Consider the following 22,828-nt stretch of genomic DNA (forward strand, 5'->3'; position numbering starts at 1 on the left):
TAATCAGTATGTCTCCAGTTTTGTTATTTCTAGTGAGCATTTTAAATACAACTAACTTCCACCTCTCTGCTCACCCATGAGAGGCAGAGTTACCAGTTTCCCTGATTCTGAGGCTGTTTGGGCTCCACTCCCAGAAGCTGAGAAGGAGACTGCTTTGGCTCGCAGCCCAGAGCCTGTGGAGGTGTGCTGGGTTATACAGTGGGGCATTTGATACAATGAACTTGGGACAGTGCCAATTAGAGACTACTTTACTCAACGATTAAGTGATAAGCCACCCATTATGTTTTTGGAGACCCCTTTCTTTATCTCTAGTGACCACCAATACTGGCGATTAGAGATTTGTTTTCTCTTTTTTTGGGCTTTCATTAAGAGAACCAATGTATCTAACACCCTTTGCTTTCTCTGATTTTTTTCCTTCTGGGATTTTTTACAGGTCCATAATTTCAGTTTTCACAGGTAACAACATTGGTGATTCATAACCAACAATTAATTTTCTTTTGTGTATCATTTGCAAGCAGGCAGCTTTCTGAATATTTTTCAGTAGATGGTTGGGGGTACAAACTATAACAATAAAGTCCCCCCCTTTCCAAGGAGTTAAGCCCCTCTGCCCAATAATCTGTGTGCTGAGTTAGGGACCATGGGTTACGTCTGTCTCCTGTTGTTAAGAAGACCTCATGTCCCAGTGCCCACTAGATTCCCATTCTCTCAATCGAATTTGATCACCTCCAGTTAGAGACACTCAGAATACGTATTCTGTCTCTGACTCGTGAGGGAGACGCCCATACTCCCTATTTTTTCTTTTTTTTTCTATTTTTTTTCCACTTTTTTCTTTTTTTTCCTTTTATTTTTTTCCCTTTTTTCTATTTTTAGTGGTTATGTGCGGATCAAGATCCTTATCATTGATATAGTTATATTCTGTTTTAATTAAAGGTTTCAAACTAGGACAGCAGTGTTCCCCACAATTTTATCCCAGTTAGATCTTTTTGAGGGTAAATTTGATTAATGAGAGGGCTTTCCCTCTCTTGTTTCCTTTAGCAAGTCAGCATTTTTTGAATTTTTATCATGGAGGGCTACTCACAACAGATTGATCTTACTTCTTTCTTCATCCAATTGTTTTTGCAAAATTTTAACTAGGTTTTGGAGGGAGTCTATTGTAGTTTTTTCCTTACTTCTTTACTTACAGTGAGTTTCTATAGCTGCTGTAAGACAAGTTCCCAAAACTGAGCAGAGTATAGTTTTATTTTTGCCCAGTATAAATTTTGTTTCATGTTGTAAAGAACATACTCTATCAATCACATTTGCCAAATTAAACCAATTATTGAGCACCAACTTTTCCCTCCTGGAGAAGGTCTGGCATTGTGTTTTGCTAACAGAGCATAACATGCATAAAATGCAGCTTTAACTTCTGCACTGCTGTTTTCAGTCATTTTTACAAAGGAAAAACCACTACAGGGAGGTATCAACTTAAATTATACACACACACACACACACACACACAACTTTTTGCTTCCCTGTATGGGTACAAAGAACAAATCTGCTTGGGAGGCACTCCTTCAGTTTAAAATTCTGGTTGTCTCTTTGCTACACCAAGGAGTCAAAATTCATACACACAACAACAACAAAAACAGTCCCGCCCTTTTGCACTAAGAGATCTTTTGCGAAATTCTGCAGACAGAGCCCTCATGTGAGTGCGGGGTGCTTTTCACCTTGGCATGTGCAGTTTGCGGGAAATTCAAGTTGCCCCCCTTGCTTTCCAGACACCGCTCACTCTTTTGGGAGTGTCGGGCTGGGTGCAGCTGGAGCAAAACGTCCTTCCCCTAATACAGACTGCACAACAAACCTGCAGCCCCTTCTGTCTGTCAGAAATCCTGTCCGTGACTCCAGTTTAAATGCCACGATTCGCTAACGCGAGTGGGACTCGTGAGAGGTTCGTTTGATCTCAGAGTGCAAGACGGACACAAGGGATTTCAGTTTAAATCACAACAACAATAATGCACCTTTATTTTAGTGACAACAACAAGGGTTATGCAATAGAAGAGAGAGATGAGGAAAACAAAGTAAAGAAAGAGAGAAGAGGTTATAGCTACCAACAGAAGAGACGGGGTTGCTGGGGTCTTTTTCTGTGGGAGATCTGGCCGAAATTATCTTAGTCTTATGTAATTCTTCCCCAAAGTCACCTTGTTTCCAATGTGCTAATAAGCACCCCAAAGGAGAAGTACCTGGTATGGGAGCATAGCAGCCCAAAACCCTTCTCCATGTTGCAACTACAATGCACCAAATGCCGAACCTGCGACGCTTTCGCAGGCGTCTTATGGACAGCGCCTAGGCAATACCAACGGGAATTCCTTTAGCCCAACCGAGCGCAGCTTTCACTGTGTCTAACTGGCAGGCACCCAAACCAAAATAAAGCACCTTACCTTTCTCTCCTAAGGATGTTGTGAGCAGCAGAGACGGTCGCAGCTGATGGGTTCCCTGAGAATCCCTCGGTGCCGGCTGGAGCATGATTGGGTCACGAGTTTGCTCAGCAGCACTCACAAGGTCCCATCTGGGGTCGCCAAAATGTTAGTGTTCAGGAACACACATCATCACAGAATGATTAAATGAAGGTGCTTTATTGAAGAGCTCTGGGTGTCAGGGGTACACATACCCAAATCTCACCAGATTTGGTTTTGAGTTGAATGTGTTTTATACTCTATCGTTATATAACTTACATATTAATTATTAAACTTACATTGTTCTATTGTAAGCATTGTTTTTACCCAAGCATAAACTTCTCATGATTCCCCCCAGCCCCCTAACATTGTTCCTTATGTTCTTTAAACTATAATTATATCTAATCACATCTAACAATTGTATCATTTATCATCTATTGACTACACAGGTACAGTTTGACCTGATCTTTAGCAAGCACAAGGCCTAACATTTCCCAGGGCCTACTTTTCCCAGGGCTTTCCAAACCTAACTTTCTTTCTAAGTCTCTGAATTTTCTAATATTTTAGAACCTTTTACTATCATCCACACTGCAGCCTTGAGCTCCTGGTACCTCAGACTGTAGATGAGGGGGTTCAGGCCTGGAGGCACCATCAAGTACAGAACTGGCACTGCCAGATCCAGGGATGGGGAGGAGATAGAGGGGGGCTTCAGGTAGGCAAATGCTGCAGTGCTGAGGAACAGGGAGAGCACGGCCAGGTGAGGGAGGCAGGTGGAAAAGGCTTTGTGCCGTCCCTGCTCAGAGGAGATCCTCAGCACAGCCCTGAAGATCTGCACGTAGGAGAAAATGAACACAAAACAACCTAAAGTTGAACACACACCAACAGCAAGAAGGAAAATTTCCCTGAGATAGGATTTGGAGCAGGAGAGCTTGGGGATCTGGGGCACCTCACAGAAGAATTGGCCCAGGGCATTGCCCTGGCAAAGGGGCAGGGAAAATGTATTGGCCGTATGCAGCAGTGAATAGAGAAAGCCACTGGCCCAGGCAGCTGCTGCCATGTGGGCACAAGCTCTGCTGCCCAGGAGGGTCTTGTAGTGCAGGGGTTTGCAGATGGACATGTAGCGGTCATAGGACATGATGGTCAGGAGGAAATACTCTGTTGCAGTGCAGAAAACAAAAAAAAATACTTGTGCCTCACATCCTGCATAGGAGATGTCTCTGGTGTCCCAGAGGGAATTGTGCATGGCTTTGGGCACAGTGGTGCAGATGCAGCCCAGGTCGCTGAGGGACAGGTTGAGCAGGAAGAAGAACATGGGGCTGTGCAGGTGGTGGCTGCAGGCTACGGCGCTGATGATGAGGCCGTTGCCCAGGAGGGCAGCCAGGGAGATGCCCAGGAAGAGGCAGAAGTGCAGGAGCTGCAGCTGCCGCGTGTCTGCCAATGCCAGCAGGAGGAAGTGGCTGATGGAGCTGCTGTTGGACATTTGCTGTGGCTGGACATTGGGTACTGCCTAGAGAAAAGGACAGTGAAGAGTTAGGGTTGATCTGTAATAAAAATCAAAGCCATTTCCCATTCTCCCTCTTCTGTAACATACATGGACATACTTCTGTGTTTAGGAGTCCTGAGGTTTTCTTTATAAGCTCCTGTATATCTCTCCTGGTATTCTTGGATACCAAACCCTCTGCATTTCTGCATCTGCCACGAAGAACCGAGCAAGTTCTGTGAGGCAAAGTAATGAGTGCAGAGTGAAGGGAGATGATCTATGGTTTGACCTGTTCAGAGTTTTTCGGAGCTTTAACCTTCCTCCAGTGGAGTATGATCACCTTCCCATGTTTCCCTATTAAGACAGCTAGATATTGCAGAAAGCAGATGGACCCAGCATAGCCCAGCTCCACATTTGTATCTGAGGACTCATGTCGCTCATTTCACCAACCCAGCAGCATTTTCACTGTCAGAACACCTCTGCCTTTCCCCACGAGTCTTTCAGATAACACAAAGATGCTCTAGGACAGGTTTGCATCCTGGATTGGAGCTCCCAGCTGTGACTGAAATCTCAGGGAGACTTCCAAGTGTCCTTATGATGGCATTGGATGAAGGGAGATCCAGCTCCTTCCCTGGCTGCACCGCCAGCCTTGCCCACAGCCGGGCACTGGGGACAGCGTCACCCTGAGCCAGCTGTGCCCCCTGCCAGAGCCCCCAGTGCTGGGCAGCTGCTCCCAGCCCTGTGCTCTGCAGAGGGAACTGGGCCCGGGACTGCAGAGCTGCCCCACAGCTCTGCTGCAGCTCTGCCTGCACAGGAGGGGCTTCACACCTGGGAGCCTGGCCCTGAGGGCAGAGGCTGGGGGGACAGGAGGGAAGGGGCTTGTTCAGAGGGAGGGGCTGCACTGCAGGGGCTCCTGTGGACATCTCTAAACTCTCTCTGCCACAGGATTTCTGGGCTTTTGTTTTCTCTCATTCCCTGAGCTTCTCTCTGCTTCCTGGAGATTTTCCTCCTGCAGGTGCTTCCCTGTGCCTGATCTCTCTCTGCCAGCACCCACACACCCCAAATCTCTGTGCACTCCCCTTGGCCTGACAGAACGCTGCCTGTTTGCAGGGCTCTGTCTGGGGGCAGGTTCTGTTTGCAGCTTGGAGAAAGGACAGCTCAGACTAAGCCTGATGGGTTCAGCAAAGGTAATGCTGGTGCTGTCCATGGGAAGAGCAGCTGAAAGAACATCAGGAATCTCCTGTGAACCTATTGATCACTAAAAGTAACAGTTTGGATGTCTCAGGCACTTCTCAAAAATTCATAATACCTTTAATATTTATCCCCATCGTCACTGCAGTTCTGCAATAATAGGAAACTGAGTACAAAGTCTTAAGAAATGTCCTCATTTTTATCAAAATGCTTGTCTTGGAAATATTTTATGACTGATCAGAAACCCTCAGCATGTCAGAGCTTCATGAGCATTCACCTCCCCTCCACCAGAAATACTCAGAGTTGTACTCACAGAGTCTGTAGGCACTGGCATGTTCCAGCTTTAGGAGATGCCTCCAGGAGCTGCAGCTGCATTGTCCTGCAGCCAGAGGCTTCCTGTGTCAAGGGCTGGCAGGGATTGTGCCCCAGGCACTTCTCAGCACCTTCCCAGCCCTGACTGATTGAAGCTCTCTGTGCCTCTGGGCTGTGCCCAGGGTGGCTGCAGGCAGTGCCCCAGCCCTGCTGGGCTGGCAGAAGAGCTGCTCAGCAAGAGAAATGTGCTTTTGAAGCTCTTCTTGGTTTCCAGGAGCTGCCTCTGTGCCAGGAGCCTGGCCCAGCTCAGCAGCACAGACACAGCAGCAGGACTTGAATGAGCCTCTTGGGGCTTTGTGCTGAGGCCCTGAACATCAGTCCCTGAGAGGGAGGGGAAGAAACCTCTCAAGAACTTCCAAGTCAGAATCCAACTCCAAAGTTTCTTTTCCTTTTAATGGGTCCCACTGAGGGACGTGACTGAGAAAGTGTCCCCAGGCCCCAGGCAGAGCAGAGAACTGGAGGCTCTGATGACAGATGGGGACAAAGAGAAGCCAAGTCCTGGTGCCCTGGGCCACAGCAGCCTCTGTGCCAGCAAGGGCTGTGAGGAGACACCTTGTCCTGAGGCCCTGGGGCCTCCTGGCACAGCCCCAGCAAGGCTGGCCACTGTCACCCCCTTGGCCTGCCCTCAGCATCCCCCCTAGCCCACATGCCAGTGGCCTCAGGGATCTGCTGGAAGGGGTCCCTGGGGAGCCTTGCTCAGGAATGGCCCTGGGGGCTCCTTCATGCTCCCAGGGACTGCAGCTTTTTCAAAGGACTTTGGCTTTTGCCTTGGAGTCTCTGAGAGCTTTGTGCAATCCTGGTCTCCAATTATCTGCTGTAATTAGTCCCTTGAGAGGCTTTGTCAGTAACAACACTCCGTGGGGCTCATTAATGCTTCAAGGTACTTCAGTTTTTAAGGTACTTTCTTTTTTCCTTCCCACACTGAGTGTCTGAGAAGTTTGTGCAATCAAGGCCCCAATTATCTGCTTTAACGAGTCCCTTGGGAGCTTTGCATTGACACTCGGTGGGGCTCATCAATACTTTGAGATACTCTGGGGTTTTTCAGCTACTTTGGATTTTCCTTCCAACACTGAGTCTCTGAGAGGTTTCTGTGCAATTCTGGCCTCCAGTTCTCTCCTCTAAGGAGTCCATCAGGAGCCTGTGTTGGGGATGAACCTCAGTGGCACCCATTAATGTTTGGAAATACTTTGGGTTTTTCCTCTGACTTGGACTCCTGGAAAGGTTTGTGCAATCTCCTCTCAGGCCCTGAGGTTCAAGGGCTCAGCTCCAAATGCACCACGGGGCTCATTAGGATCAAGCAAATCCTAACAAACCATGGCTGTGCCTTGATTTCCCTCTGGTCTGGTGCAGTTCTGAGGAAAGTTTCCTACAATAGTTATGGAGAAATAGTTCAAAGAGCTTCTAGGAAGTATGCGTTCCTATTTTAAAGGGTGTCTTTTATTCCTGTTCTCTTTAGAGCAGATGTGATTGCAGCATTCAGTGATCGATATTGATCCAGGGTCTCTCCTAAGGAGGTCTGGCCAGGTCAGAGAAGCTGTGCCTTGAGGTCTGACCCAGTGTGGACAACCTTGTTCCACATTCCCCAGCCCCATCCTGTCTCTCCTCCCTCACCTGGGACCTGCTTTGCTCAGAGAACTGGCTGCACTCAGGCAAAGAGGGGTTTTTCTTCTTTTCTTGTAGCAATCTAAAACTTCTGAGTTTCCCCATGGAAATCAGATACCCTCCTCAAGTGTGTGCCAAGCCAAGGTGCCACCAAGGAGGTTCCCCTTCTCCAAGGCAGAACCACACAAGGAATGTTTCAGACACGCAGGGAGTTCTACAAGAAACACAAACCTAGAGTTGGCTGAAGGCAGAATTAGAGCAGCTGCAGAGGGACAGACAAGCTTTGAACTCCTTGCAGCTGAAAGCACCAAGTGGGTTGTTGGGAGGTGTGTGAGTGAGGCAAGAGTGAGGGAAGGGAAATGCAGAGAGCCCTGGAAGTGCTTCTGTGCAGACAGGCTGTGGGAAAGGGCACTGCAGAGCTGCCCTGGGCCAGCTGTGAGAGTGGATTATCATCCCAACCTGCACTGGGCCATTGCAAGGGGCTGTTGCCATGGACACTGCACTGACCCCACTGTTGGGTTTGGGTGCCACAGCTGGCCTCATCAGATTTGAAAACTTGAATCAAATTATTCCCAGAGGTTTGGCTTGTTTAGGTCTTCTGAATGCTCGTGAGCCCTGGGGCACTGAATTCCTGACTTGAAGAGCTGAAGGCTGAACAAGCCTCTGGAGAAGTAAAACTCAGCACCAGCAGCCTCCAAGTTTCTGAGGAAGTCAGCAGCCCCCACTGAGGCCATCCCTGCCCAGAGACTGTGGGGGAATGGGCAGACAAGGAGAGCATCCCTGGGGCTGGGGAAGCAGAACTCAGAGGCACCAGCAGCTCCAGGTGGGAAATGGAGCGTGGAATGGGGCTGTGAAAGCCCTGTCTGGGCTGTGCCAATCAGGACAGACAAACCCTAACCCCCATCCCCCAAACAACTCTCTCAAGGACACATTTAGAAGGAATTACAATTGTTTGTGTCCTCTGAGTTGGATGCACTGGAGAAATACCAACAAGAAATTTTTTAGAGCTCAAAAGAACAAAATATACTTTACTGGCAACTTTAGAAACTCAGAGAAACTTTGTCAAAAGGTTTAATATGACATTCAACCAACAAAAAATATTTCTCAAAGCAATAACTTGGCTCATTCAACTTTAAAAACTCTAAGTTTTTAAGTTTCTCAAAATTTGCAAGAGGATAGAAATAGAAGAAGAAGACACTGAAAGACAGAAAGACAGCAAAACCTTAGAGAAGCACACACAGCTACCAACTCCTGGATTCCAGCAGCGTTCAGATTGAAATTCCAAGAGGATGTAGGGTCAAGACTTGTTCTTGCCTTGTGGTCAGCCTTAAATTCCCCTTGGTCTTCCTGGGCCCTTTCCCCAGGTGGGATTTCCCATCATTTGGTCACTCAGGAGCTGGGCAGGGGGCTCCAGAGGTGGGTGTGGAGCATTGCCTTTGGTGTGCCAGGGACTGGCAGACACTGCTGGGCTGGGAGAGAGGCTCTGGGGGGATTGGGGTTACAGGGCAGTGCAGTGCTGGGGTTACAGGGCAGGACAAGGCTGGACCTGCCCCTTCCTTCCCCACAGACAAGATGTTTCCAGCCAACAACCTCCTCCAGTCTCTCACAACAGGCAACGTTGGAGGTGGAATTCCAGTTCTGGCCATGGATACCTGGCTGAGAAGGTCAGTTCTTTTTCATTGGAGGGAAGTACAGAGCCCCAGGGTTTGGAAGGCAAGTGAGACATGGACATCAGGAGGCCAAGGCCAGCCAGACTTGCCAATAATGGCAGACTTCATCTGGGAGCAGAATTTTCCTGGCAATATTCCTATGGGAAAACAGCTGAATATCAGCCCAATTCTGGTTTTTGATGCCTAGAGAAGAAGGACAGTTCTTTTTCATAGCAAGGAAAGCATGGAGCCCCAGTGTTCTAGTAGCAGATGAGAAGTGATCCTCAAGAGGCCCAGGTCAGCCACACAAGTCAGGCCAAGCCAGACCTGTTCTGTGTTCCCTTGGTTCTATTGGGCCCTGCAGTGTCACAATGGTCTCTGTGGTTCCACAGGTCCCAAAATGTCACAATGGGCCCTTGGTCCCATGGAGCCCCCCAGGGTCACTCTGGTTCCCTTGGATCCATGAGGCTCCGTGGTATCACAATGGATCCTTGGTTCCATGGAGCCCCACAGTGTCAGAATGTTCTGCTTGGTTCCATTGGGCCCTGTAGTGTCACAATGGCCCCTTGGTTCCATGGGGCCCTGTGCTGGTGCATTCCCCCCTGCCCTTCTCAGGCCGCCCTGCCAGCTGAGAAATGCTCCTTGGGCCTGGGCCTTGGCCAACAGCCCCTGGGCTCAGCTCCTCTGCAGCTCATCAGAAACACTGTCTGCTCCCAGGCACTGCTGCTGCCCAAGCAGCTCCTGCTTGCTTCAGGAGCAGCCCTGGGAATGTTTCTGTTCCCTCCATGGCACAACATCCCTGTTCTCAGCCTTGCAAAGAAAGCTGTTGATTCCAAGTGCGGCCAGGACGAAATTTATGCTGTGCCTGAAGTCCCTCTCTTGAGGCCCTACAAACAGCGCTCCAAAAGGAGCCCCTTGCAGCTCTCCTGGGCCAGCCACCTCCCTCGGAGTGGGGCCTCTGTGAGCCGGGAACTCTCCCGTTTGCTGCACTCGGGGCATCCCCGAACAAGGATGGAGCCTGGGCCGATCCCCCCACTCCTCCAGGCTCAGCCCTTGGCCTGCTGGGGAGATGCCAAAGCATCCGCAGGGAGCATTTCGCTGCCCTGCAGGGGAATTTCTCACAGCTGCCTTGCACTGCCTCTTTGTGTCTGTGTGCACACACCAGTGCTGTGCCCTGGCAAATGTGGCAGAAATGCTGCTGTCGGAGAGGTTGGAGTGCCTTGGAGATGTGAGTCAGTCAGACCTGTAAGTGAGGTTCAGTCACGAGGTCTAAGCTAAGTTAAATGCTGCTAAGTTTTGTTCTTTTCCTAACTTGTAATGTTTTATATATATATTATAAGCTAAGTTAAATACTGCTAAATATTATTCATCTGCTAAACTGCTAAGTCATATAAGTTAGGTTAAATACAGTAAATACTGTTCTTTTGCTAAATTGTGATGTTTGGGATATCAATTAAAGTTAAGGTATCAGTTAAGTCCTGTTAAGTTTGAGCTCTGTTAATCTTTTAGGCTGTATTCCTTTTATCCTTGCCCTCACTGTCCTTTTGTCACACACACACACACACACACACACATATACACACACGGACACTTCTGGGTTCATTTTTGGTTTAGTTGCCTGGAATTTGTTTGGTTTTGTTGTTGCTTTGTTTCCTTGCTGTGCCTGAAGTGTCCAGTCAGGACTACAGTGACTCTTGCAAAGGAACTTTGTGCTGCTGGTGCTTAATATTAAATCTTGTTTTTGTTCCTTCCTTGCCAGGGATTTTTTAAACGCTGTCAAGCCCTCATTTGCGACAGGGTGAAGGAGCCCTGGCCCAGGCTCTGGTTCTGGCAGCACTGGCCAAACGCTGCTGGAGCTCAGACAGCCCTGGAGCTGGGAGCCTTCCCTGGGGAGCCTGTTCAGTGCCTCAGCAGCCTCGGGGTAAAAAACCTTTTCCTCACATCCAGCCTAAACCTGCCTGGCTCAACTCCAGCTGCTCCCTCCACTCCTGTCCCTGGGCACCAGAGGGAAGAGGATCCTGCAGCCCCCAGCCAGGGACCCGCTCTCAAGGCTGCTGCCACGGCAACCAGGCCTGGCACCAGCTGGGATGCTCGGATTCCATGGGCTGGGCTTCATGAATGGGATTCCCCAATTTCCTGCTCCCGCTAAATTCGCGCTGCCGCTCACTTCCCTCCCGCCTCCCATGGAAAACACAAAAGGCAAAGATCCCAGGCTCGGATAAGAACAATTTATTGAGAATAGAAACAAGATAAGGAACTAACAGGAAGAGAAACAATTTGGATTACAGAAGGGATAAGACAAACTATTTACAGGGAAAAGTAAACACCACCTACTGGCTCTTCCTGGACATGTATTTCCTCCTGCCAGGAAATGACACCCTTCTCCTCTGGTGAGTCCTTTTCCTGCCCCTGGCAATGACCTGAGATGGGATTGAATATAATGACAGGGCCATGGCCATACCCTCACATTCTTTGATCCCAAATCATGTCATTGCCACAGGCAGGAAAAGGTACAGGGGTGTTCTCAGCATGGATCACATGGAACATGGATCACAAAGTCACCAGGTCACTTCCCAACATGGATCCTCTGGAGCTGGAGCCATGGACAGAGCTCTTGCTGCATCTGGGGCTTTAGCAGGGCTTGGTGGAGGCACTTACTGGTGCCTCCGTTGGTGTTTGATCAAGTGAGAGTGCCTGGAGAAGCTCTTCCCACACTGGGGACATTCGTAGGGCCTCTCCCCAGTCTGCATGAGTTTGTGGGTACTGAGGCTGGAGCTTGGGCTGAAGCTCTTCCCACATTCCCCACATTCATAAGGCCTCTCCCCAGTGTGGATCCGCCGGTGCCTGACGAGGGTGGAATTGTGCTTGAAGCCCTCCCCACAGTCAGGGCAGCAGAAGGGCTTCTCATCTGTGTGAATCCGCTGGTGCACGAGGAGATGAGAGCTCCTCTGAAACCTCTTCCCACACTCGGGACACTCGTAGGGCCTCTCCCCAGTGTGGATGCGCTGGTGGATGATGAGTTTGGAGTTGAAGCTGAAGCCCTTCCCACATTTCTCACACTCATAGGGCCATTCCCCAGTGTGGATCATCTGATGCTGGATCAGTTTGGTGCTCCGGCTGAAGCTCTTCCCACATTCCAAGCACTCATAGGGCTTCTCCCCATCCTGAAGCTGCTCATGGACCACCAGCTCAGAGCCCCGGCTGGATCTCCGGCCGCCTTCCCTGCACAGGGTGGGTCTTTCCTCCTCAGAGCACCCTGGGATGGGTTTGGATCCCCTCCTCCTGCGGGATCTCCAGGGCTTTTCCTCCCCATTGGATTCCTGGAATGTGGAGCCGCTCAAGTCAGCCTGTTCCATGAGGTTCTGCCCTGGGGATTTGTCCTCCCTGGTCTCCATCCTCTGCTCCTTGTCTGGGGGAGGAAGGACAAGGAGAGGATGGGATTTGCCTCTGTGCCAGAGGGAAGGGGAAGGAGATCCCCCCAGTGCATCCCCGGCAGGACGGCGTCAGCAGCAGGGTTTTCCTGCAGCTGGGGGCCAGGCTGGGCTGGGAGATGGAGCAGGAGAGAGGGGGAAAGGGGCACTGACTTCCTCCTCACCTGCCTGGGTGTCCTGGGGCATCTTCCTCTTCCTCACAGCCTCCTCTTCCATCTGGCCAAGGTCTGGGAATGAGAAATCCTGGTTTGGGAGAAAACAAGGAATGAGCACAATGAGTTTGAATGTCTCTTGGCCCAAGTCCCTCTCTAGAAGCCACTGGATATCTGAGGTGTCTTGGTTTGAAAGGAAAGGCGTTTGCTAGGGAAGGCAGAAACCTCCACGGAAATTGATAAAAGTGTAAGCAACAACCCCTTCAAAATTCCAGAAACATCCCACAAAGTCTCCTCCAATTTGCACACAATCGAAGAAAAATCTTTCAAAATTCTTCAAGTCTCGTAAAAATCCCTCAAAATTCCACAAAAATTCCATGAAATTCCACAAACAGCCCACAAAATTCCACAAACAACCCATCAAATTCTCAAAATCTTCTCAAAACCCTACCAAATTCCAGAAACATCCCACAAAGTCTCCTCCAATTTGCACACAATCGAAGAAAAATCTTTCAAAATTCTTCAAATCTCGTAAAAATCCCTCAAAATTCCACAAAAATCCCAGGAAATTCCACAAACTTCCCACAAATTTGGCTCCTCTCCCTGCGTGGAGCATCTCACAATGGGCTGATGTCATTTTATCAGTATTGCAGTGAGACTCAATGGCCCATTACCAGAAGCTATCCCCCTGGGGGGAGGATGGGTGGTGGGAGAGATAAAGAAAACTGCCTCACCAGGTTTTAACAGCTGGCCCATTAACAGAAGACATCCCCCCCATTATGAGGGATGGGTGATGAAAGAGATAAAGAAAACTGCCCCACCAGGTTTTAACAGATGGTGATAGAATACATACTTTTGGTTACATCTTGCATTGTAACCCAAGACATGGGGTCCATAAAAATTTTACACCACCAAAATTCAGCCCTGAAAATGCCTTCCAGGAATTTCCCACCTCTGTTTTCTCCCTTTTGCTGTTCAGGGTTTACTCCTTGTCCCAGCTCCTTGGGGTCACGTGTGTACTGGGGGTCCTCTGTCTACTCAGTCCCTGACCTCTTCAGGCTGCTGGGAGTGCCAGGAATCTAAAAATTTCCCCTGTTTCCATCTCAACACTTAGGGATGCTGGAAGTTTTTGGGGTCCCAGGGTCCCTGCTCCCCTTATTCTCTTCTTGGGGTTGCAGGGGGTCCGTGGAGACACCCCCCCCCCCCCCGCCCCTCTCCAGGCTGTTGAGGGTCCCGCGAATCGCGGCTGTCCCCCTCTCTGGACTCCCCACTTTGGGGTCCTGGGGGTCACAGAGCTCTGCTCCTCGAGACTGCCTCTGCCAGCAGCAGCCACTGGGAACCCCCAATGTCCCCCCAAGGGGCATTTTCCACTCAGCTCTGGAGTTCTTCATTCTCCAAACATTCCCCCCCCCCCCCAAAACGCAACCCAGGAACCCCCCAGGATATCTGGGCCGAGCTTGCCCTCCCCAGTCACCTGTGGGATGGCGGGGTGACGATCCCACGGATGGGAGGCTGTGAATTCAGGGAATGCTCAGCTGGGATATACTGGGCCTGATATCATACTGGGATAAGAAGCACTTGACTGGGATTACTAGGAGTGTCTGGGAATGGCTATGGACATGCTGAGGGCAAATGGGATATACTGGGGGTGTCTGTGACCATACTGGGGATGACTGGGAACACACTGGGAACAATGGGAACTGTGCTGGGGACAACTGGGACCCTGTGCTGCAGACAACTGGGAACAAGTAGGAGTGACTGGGTCTGCACTGGGTGCAACTGAGTGTGACTGGGACCATGCTGGGAGCGGCTGGGTGCAACTGGGATCACACTGGGAGGAACAGGGAGCAACTGGAACCATGCTGAGGGCAACTGGCATCCTGCCGGGAACACAGTGGGAGCAGCTGGGCCATGATGGGCAAGACTGGGACCATACTGGCAGCAACTGTAACTGCACTCAGGATGACTGGGAGTGGCTGGGAGCAACTGGGATCAGGCTGGAAGCACCTGAGGAGTGACTGAGAGTGACTGGGATAGACTGGGAGAGACTGAAACCACAGTGCAGGTAAATGGGAGCAACTGGAACCACACTGGATAATCATGGGAGCAGCTGTGCCCATGCTGGGGTCATACTGGGATCCCAGTGGAACTAACTGGGGTCCTACTGGGAGCAAATGGAATGGAAAGGTGCTGGCCATGACTGGAAGCATGCTGGGAGGATCTGGGGTTGACTGGAACCATACTGGGAGTGACTGAGTGCAACAGCTCATACCTGAGAGTGACTGCAATTGTACTGGGAGTGGCCGGGATCATCCTGGAAATGTTTTTCTGTAGATCTTCTGTCTTTCTGGTCTCTTTTTCTTCTCCTTCTTATCCTACGTACCTGGAAAATTTTTGGATATCTTAATGTTACCCAAAATCTTAAGGGTTTACACTTTTTAGGTTAAATGGTTAAAGTTAGTAAACTTAATGCTATGGTAAGAGTTGTATGTTCAGTTTAATGTTGTATTAAACCCTTTGCATAGTTCCATGATTGTCTATGTTCTGCCAGTTAAATTTTGTATCATTTTGACCTTTTTGCTCAGTTGGTCAGAGAATGGTGCCAGCATCACCGAGGTTGTGGGTTCAATCCTTGTGGGGCTATTCACTTAGGAATTGGACTTGATGGTCCTTGTGGGTCCCTTCCTACCAAGAATATTCTTTGCATCTGTCCATTCTGAGAATATCTGGTTGGTGTTCCTCCTGTGCACTAAACTCAAGCACAGGAACCTTTAGTTACCACCAGCATTGAAGTGTTCTGGGCTGTTACAGCCCTGCAGGCTCACAGTGGCATCTTGTTTCCATAAGGCCCCAGAGGGTCCCACTGGTTCCTTGGTTCTATGGGCCCAAGAGTGCCACAATGATCCCCTTGGTTCCACAACTTCCCACAGCGTCCCACTGGCCCCTTGATACCATAAGGATCTAGAATGTCACACAGGTTTATGGCATTTGTCCTTGCTGCCCCTCACATCCCACTGCCCCACAGAGAGCCCTGAGCCACCCGTGAGGGACAGGCCCTGCTGGGCCAGGCCTGGGCTCAGGGCTTGGCCTTTCTGCTTCCTCCAACCCAGCCAGGGCTTGCTCAGCATTGCAGTTCCCTGCTCAGAGCCTTTGGCTCCCGGCAATCCTGGCCTCCAGAATCTGCTCTCACCAGTGCCTGGGGAGCCTTTGGCAGTCCCTGCCCTCAGTGGGGCCGATTGAAGCTCCAAGGGTCTTGGAGTTTTGCTTCTGATTCCTTGAGCAGCTTCTTCAGCCTGAAGGAGGGACAAAAGTGGATCAGGAAAAATAGAAGGAACCACGAGGTTGAACACTCCCTGAATTCATAGCCCCCTACTTGTGGGATCATCATCCCCCACCCCTCAATCCGACAGGTGCCTGGGGAGGGGGAGCTCGGCCCAGATATCCTGAGGGGTCCCTCAAAGGTTGGGTTTTTTGGGGAGGATGTTTGGAGAATGAAGAACTCCAGAGCTGAGTGGAAAATGCCCCTTGGGGGGATACTGGGGGATACCAGCATCCCTAAGTGAGGAGATAGAAATAGGGGGAACATTTCAAATTCCTGGCACTCCCAGCAGCCTGAAGAGGTCAGGGACCGAGTAGACAGAGGACCCCCAGTACAAGGGTGATCCCCAGCAGCTGGGACAGGAGGAAACCGTGAACACCAAAAGAGGGAGACCAGAGATGGGGAACTCGTGGAAGGCATTTTCAGGGCTGAATCTTGGTGTTTGGGAGGTTTTTATGGACCCCATGTCTTGGGTTGCAATGCAAGATGTAACCAAAAGTATGTATTCTATCACCATCTTTTAAAACCTGGTGGGGCAGTTTTCATTATCTCCTCCATGACCCAACCCTCATAACTGGGGGATATCTTCTGTTAATGGGCCAGCTGTTAAAACCTGGTGAGGCAGTTTTCTTTATGTCTCCCACCACCCATCCTCCCCCCAGGGGTATATCTTCTGGTAATGGGCCATTGAGTCTCACTGCAACACTGATAAAATGACAACATTCCATTGTGAGATGCTCCACCCAGGAGCATCCTGGGCCATTCCTGCCTAGATATAATCTGAGCATCACAACACCACAGGCAGTCTTTCTCCACTTGTATCCCAGAGGAGAGAGAAGACGCATCTACAGCACCAGAATTTCAGAGGTAAGCTACACCCTTCTATGGGATCATTGCTTCAACAGAACCACATCTGTCACTCCATGTGGACTGCAGCCACCATTTAATCTTAAATTTGGATAAGACTGCTTCCAACACCCTGACCAACAGGGTGTCAGGTTGTATTCTGATTCTCTCAGTGAGTTGTTTTTTTGTTGGTTTGTTTGTTGTTTTTTTTTTTTGTACTGCTGCATTTTCATTTCCTTTCTTTAGTAAATAACTGTTATTTATATTCCTATATCAATATTTGAGAGCACTTTGATATCAAGATTATAATAATTCGGAGGGGGTTGTTGCTTACATTTTTATCAATTTCAGTGGAGGTTTCTGCCTTCCCTAGCAAACACCTGTCCTTTCAAACCAAGACACCTCAGATATCCAGTGGCTTCTAGAGAGGGACTTGGGCCAAGGGACATTCAAACTCATTGTGCTCATTCCTTGTTTTCTCCCAAACCAGGATTTTCCAATCCCAAATCTTGTCTGGATGGAGAAGGAGGCTGTAAGGAAGAGGAAGATGCCCCAGGACACCCAGGCACGTGAGGAGGAAGTCAGTGCCCCTTTCCCCCTCTCTCCTGCTCCATCTCCCAGCCCAGCCTGGCCCCCCGCTGCAGGACAATCCCGCTGCCGACACCGTCCTGCTGTGGACGCACTGGGGGGATCTCCTTCCCCTTCCCTCTGGCACGGAGGCAAATCCCATCCTCTCCTTGTCCTTCCTCCCCCAGACAAGGAACTTAGGATGGAGACCAGGGAGGACAAATCCTCACAGCAAAACCTCATGGAAGAGGCTGACTTGAGCGGCTCCACATTCCGGGAATCCAATGGGGAGGAAAAGCCCTGGAGATCCCGCAGGAGGAGGGGATCCAAACCCATCCCAGGGTGCTCTGAGGAGGAAAGACCCACCCTGTGCCAGGAGGGTGACCAGAGATCCAGCCGGGGCTCTGAGCTGGTGGTCCATGAGCAGCTTCAGGATGGGGCGAAGCCCTACAAGTGCTTGGAGTGTGGGAAGAGCTTCAGCTCGAGCAGCAAAATGATCCGCCACCAGATGATCCACACTGGGGAATGGGCCTATGAGTGTGGGGAATGTGGGAAGGGCTTCAGCTGCAACTCCGAATTCATCCGTCACCAGCGCATCCACACTGGGGAGAGGCCCTACGAGTGTCCCGAGTGTGGGAAGAGGTTTCAGAGGAGCTCTCATCTCCTCGTGCACCAGCGGATTCACACAGATGAGAAGCCCTTCTGCTGCCCTGACTGTGGGGAGGGCTTCAAGCACAATTCCACCCTTGTCAGGCACCAGCGGATCCACACTGGGGAGAGGCCCTACGAGTGTCCCCAGTGTGGGAAGAGCTTCAGAAACAGCTCCTACCTGACCATCCACCAGAGGACCCACACTGGGGAACGGCCCTATGAGTGTGGGGAATGTGGGATGACCTTCAGCCAGAGGTCCCAACTGACCATTCACCAGATGATCCACACTGGGGAGAGGCCCTATGAATGTCTCCAGTGTGGGGAGAGGTTTCGCATCAGCTCCACTCTCCTCTTGCACCAGCGGATTCACACGGAGGAGAGGCCCTTCCGCTGCCCTGACTGTGGCAAGGGCTTCAAGCGAAACTCCCACCTCATCTCCCACCGGCGCAGCCACAGCGGGGAGAGGCCCTATGAGTGTCCCCAGTGTGGGAAAAGCTTCACCCAGAGCTCTCACTTGACCAGACACCAACAGAGGCACCACTAAGGGAAGCCCTGCGAGTGCCCCAAGTGCAGGAAGAGCTTCATGTGCTGCTCCAGCTCCATCCCCCATCAGAGGCCCCACGTTGGGCAGAGCCCTGATGACCCACGTTCCCAGTGATCTGTGTTAGGAAGACACTGGGCTGGTGGTCCTTTTGTTTTGTTCCGATTATCTTTTGATTCATCTTTATCCCTTTAAAACAGTCAAAATTGGGGTAAAAGTCTATAAATTCATCAAAGGCATCTAGAGCCTCACATTTTACTAGTGCTTCAAGGTAATCTGGTATTCAGGGCAATACTTGGGGGTTGTGGAGCTATTTGGTGGAGTTTTCTCCATTTTTGGCACTCAAAGCAACGAGAGTTTTATCTGTCACCTCAGAACCACTCAATGCCACTGAAAACTGCACAGTGCCACTCAAAACTATTGGATTCCACAACCCCTCCGGGTGTGATGCCTTAAGTTTTAGCTTTTAAATTTTTCATATTTTGCACTGTCTAGGTTTGTAGTTTTGAACTTCATATTAAGTGTTAGTGAGCTCTCTTCACAGAGTAGGTAGACAAAACAATTCCTTTTCTAGCTTGATACCCAGGACAATCATTACAAGTTGCAGGCTCAAAAGCATAAACAAGGGTGGACTGAAGAGAGAAAACAAGGACAGGACTTCATCATCTGAAGCTATAATTGTACCATGAACCCAAATATGCAGATGGACCTCAACTTACAAAAATGTGAGACCTCGTGATGAGTTGTTTGTTTTTGGGTTTTTTTGACCATTTTTGGTCCATTTGGGGTGTAGCCCTGGGCAGGCTCTTGTACTGCCTAAGGTATATCCTTTAAGACCTTTTAATAAACTTTATTCTTAACTCTGTCTAGCCTCTGTTCTAGGTCAGCCTTCTGAAGGCATCGGGTGGAATGGGGTTGGAAGGGGATTGGGTGAAGTGGGATGCAGATCAGGGGTGTGACATGGGCATTGGGTGGGGCAGGATGGATGTGATGGAGTTTGGGAGGTGTGAAATGGGGGAAATCAGGCTTGGGAAGGGGGTCTTGATGTCCAGCAGGGATGGGATGGGTTGGGGTTGGGATTGGGGATGTGGAGTGGGGCCTGCAATGAGACAGCCAAAGTTTGGGAATGATGAAGGGAAGGCGTGTCCGTTACTGAGTGAGTTTTTGGATATTCCACATTCCTGAAGAGATTTTGGGGTATCCCACATTTCTGAGGCAGTTCTGGGGCACTCCCCAGCTCTTGGGGGGTTCCTGAGAGCAGCTCCATGGAGCCCCATTGTCAGGGGTAGTTGCCATGGGCATGAGCTCAGAGCTGCAGCCAGAGTGCGTTGCCTTGGTGCTGGAGAGCAGAGAAATGATGAATGGTCCCAGACATCTCCAGTGTGTGTTTGGGGGGCAGAACAAGTTCTGAATGGGTGGTGCAGTCTCTGCCCTAGCCCAGCCACTGCAGCCTCTGCTCCAGCCCCAAAGTGGCTGCCAAGCCCCTGGCACCCCAAAAATCCCACCTGGGAGAGGAACCACAGCAGGTGAGGCTGTGACACGGGTGTGACACTTGTTGGGAAGGTAGAATTAGAAAGAAATTATAAAGATGACTCCTTAGCCAGAAAGGCTAAGGAAGAAATACAAATGAAAGTACAGTTTGAATAATTCAAAGAAGCCAGTCTGGTATGCCAGAACACATTCTTTCCCCCAGTAAAACTAAGCTAAGACCCCTCTTCCAAGCCTTATAAGGAAAGGTCTGAAGGACCCTGAGATAACTAAAAATATGCAAAAGCAGCGATTTCTATAGGTCACACACAAATGTTACTGTATTAGTATACTTAGAAAGATTGGTTAGTGAAGGAATAAAATATTCAATGTATAGGTTATATAAGCAACTGTAAAGGAGAGCTCGCTCTCTTGCTATGCTCTCTTGTCTCTCTTGCCTCACTTTTTCTACTCTCTTTTTCCTGCTCTTTTTACTTCTTTACGCTCTTTTCCCAGCTCTCTCACTTCTGTTCTGTTACTCTCTTTCTTAGCTATCTTAAGTCTTGAACTCATGTATTCATATTTTACTCCCTTTTGTGTTGTTCCCTCTGAGCCTGCTTTGAGCTTCATCTGCTGGCTCCTAGCAGGTTCTCTCTCTCTCCCACGCCCTGAAATAAACTACTGACATCTAACTCGATTATAGAGGTCTCTGCTGTGTCCCGGAACGTCCACACCCCGAAAGCGTCTCTTACAGACACTGACATGTGCCACAGCCCCGGAGCTCACAGCAGCTGAGATGGCGCTGGATCCAAGGCTGACTGTGGATCTCTGTCCCTCTCTCTTCTCTTGAATTCCTTTTCTCCAAATCTGTATAATTTGAAGTTGGATGGATTAGAGTTTGCTTAGTCAGTGCTCTGTGAAGTGCTTTACTGTAATTCCATGTCACTTTATGATTTCCCAAGTACTTCATTCTCTAAATTTTGCAAGTAAAAGTTTGTTTCCCCCCTCCTGGGAAGTTAGTTGTTTTCTCCCATGCACTGCCCGAGGGGATCGAGGTACCTCAGGTCCCTTTCCAGCAGGGGCCGAGCGAGCCTGGGGCACAGCACAGGGAACTGCAATGCTGAGCCAGCCCTGGCTGGGTTGGAGGAAGCAGAAAGGCCAAACCCTGAGCCCAGGCCTGGCCCAGCAGGGCCTGTCCCTCACGGGTGGCTCGGGGCTCTTTGTGGGGTAGTGGGACATGACGGGCAGCAAGGACAAATGCCATAAAACTGCAAGCCCTGCCAGCCTCCTCAGGGAGGGCCGAGCGAGGAGCAAAGACCTTCCTGGGGCTGTGCCCTGGGCCAGGAGGGATTGTGCCAGTGGAGTTGACCCTAAATTTCTTCTCCCAGGCAGCTTTAGGACACGGAACATGGAGAAGCCAAAGTCAACTCTCAGCTTTCCACAGTCTTCCAGTAGAATCCTGTGTGGGGAGCAGCTTTGGAGCAGGGTTTGTGTGTCAAGGGAGGGGAATTCAGAGCCCTTTTCTCCCCCATGGCCTGAGGGTCTGCATTTTCAATGGCCCTGCGGCTGCCAAAGGGGCCTTTTTCACCCAGCTGAGAACAGTTCTGCTGATAGGCTGCCCTAAACCTGCTTTTCCTGCAAATGTGCCAATGAAGCCTCATTTTTTGCAGCCCCAGGTCTTGTGCACATGCAGACGTGAAAACTGGAGGATGGAAAGGATCTGCTGGGAGGAGTCCTCTTTTTCTTGCTTTTTTTGGTGGTTTTAATTTTTTAATTTTTTTTTTTAATTGATTCCTGCTGTCAGCTCTGGGCAGAGCTCTGTAACTGTGTGTGACACTTGTCTGGGGCACTGTGTGGGTGGCCAAGGGGACCTTCCCTGAGCTGTCTGCAGAGGAATCCACAGCAGCCCAGGCCGGGGGTGCTCAGTGGCCGCTCAGTTCCACTGACTGGATGCAGCTCTGGACGCTTCCCTTGGAGCATCTCCAGGGAGGGAACGCTGGGGCTGCCATGGCTGTGGTGTCACTGCCAGGGGAACGCTGGGGCTGCCCCAGCTGTGGTGTCACTGCCAGGGGAACGCTGGGGCTGCCCTGGCTGTGGTGTCACTGCCAGGGGAACGCTGGGGCTGCTGGCCCGGCTGTGGTGTCACTGCCAGGGGAACGCTGGGGCTGCTGGCCCGGCTGTGGTGTCACTGCCAGGGGAACACCGGGGCTGCCCCACTCCTGCCCCACCCCATCAGCTCTGCCAGCGCCTCCAGGGGACACAAAGGCTGAGCCAAAGGGTGAGAGCTGCACAAGGGGCTGAGCTGGGATCTGGGACCCATCGGGATCATGGAGTGCAGCCCCCGGCCCTGCACAGACACCCCAACAATCGCAGCCTGTGCATCCCTGGCAGCGCTGGCCAAAGGCTCCTGGAGCTGCGGCAGCCTCGGGGCCGTGCCCATTCCCTGGGGAGCCTGGGCACTGCCCCAGCCCCCTGTGGGGGAAGAAGCTTTTGCTGATCCCCAGCCCTGCTCCGGCCCAGCTCCAGCTGTTCCCTTGGGTGCTGTCCCTGCTCACCTGGGCAGAGATCAGAGCTTGCCCAGAGAATCCATGGCTGCCCCTGGATCCCTGGAAGTGTCCAAGGCCAGGTTGGACGGGGCTTGGAGCAAACTGGGATAATGGAAGGTGTCCCTGCCCATGGCAAGTGGTGGAATGAGATGAACTTTAAGGTCTCTTCCAAGGCAAGGCATTCTGTGATTCTGTGATTTTGGGAGAGATGCTGAAGCTCTGGCTCAGCTTTATATCACCAAATGTCTGGACCCAGCAGCAGCCATGGGTGGGATCATCTCCTCCTCCCTCTCGCTGTGGATGTAACTCACCCAAGGGCAGTGTCATAAATGAAATTGAAATTTGGACGACTAGGTCTATTGGGTTAACAGCAGTTTAATAATAAGAAAAAAAAATGATACAATTTAGTGAATTGAATACAAGAAAACAATTAAATAAAAGAGTACAATTTAGTGGCTTGAATAGCAATTTGATGTAAAGGAATACAATTTAGCAAAAGAGTACAATTTAGTGAATATATTCATATATATATATACACACACGTATATGCACACACACCCACACATACAGATATATATATAT

At 50.3% G+C, this 22,828-nt stretch overlaps 2 protein-coding genes across 2 annotated transcripts in view; one reads left to right on the top strand and one right to left on the bottom strand.

Annotated features, from left to right (window-relative positions):
• Positions 1-12,373, bottom strand: part of LOC147646884 (uncharacterized) — a 107,458-nt gene extending 95,085 nt beyond the window's left edge. Inside the window, exons 1-2 of the mRNA XM_086872697.1 lie at positions 12,311-12,373; positions 11,421-12,124 (exon numbers count right to left, since the gene is read on the bottom strand). Of these exons, the coding sequence (XP_086728823.1) occupies positions 11,421-12,124; positions 12,311-12,373 (767 nt within the window). The remainder of the gene's footprint in view (positions 1-11,420; positions 12,125-12,310) is intronic.
• Positions 1-22,828, top strand: part of LOC147646881 (uncharacterized) — a 450,805-nt gene that overhangs the window by 262,878 nt on the left and 165,099 nt on the right. Inside the window, 1 exon segment of the mRNA XM_086872717.1 lies at positions 17,551-18,223. Coding sequence (XP_086728843.1) covers positions 17,551-18,223 — 673 coding nt within the window.

Source organism: Cyanistes caeruleus, unplaced genomic scaffold (genome assembly GCF_971803275.1).
Source record: "Cyanistes caeruleus unplaced genomic scaffold, bCyaCae1.hap1.1 HAP1_SCAFFOLD_76, whole genome shotgun sequence".
NCBI classification, from domain to species: Eukaryota; Metazoa; Chordata; class Aves; order Passeriformes; family Paridae; genus Cyanistes; species Cyanistes caeruleus.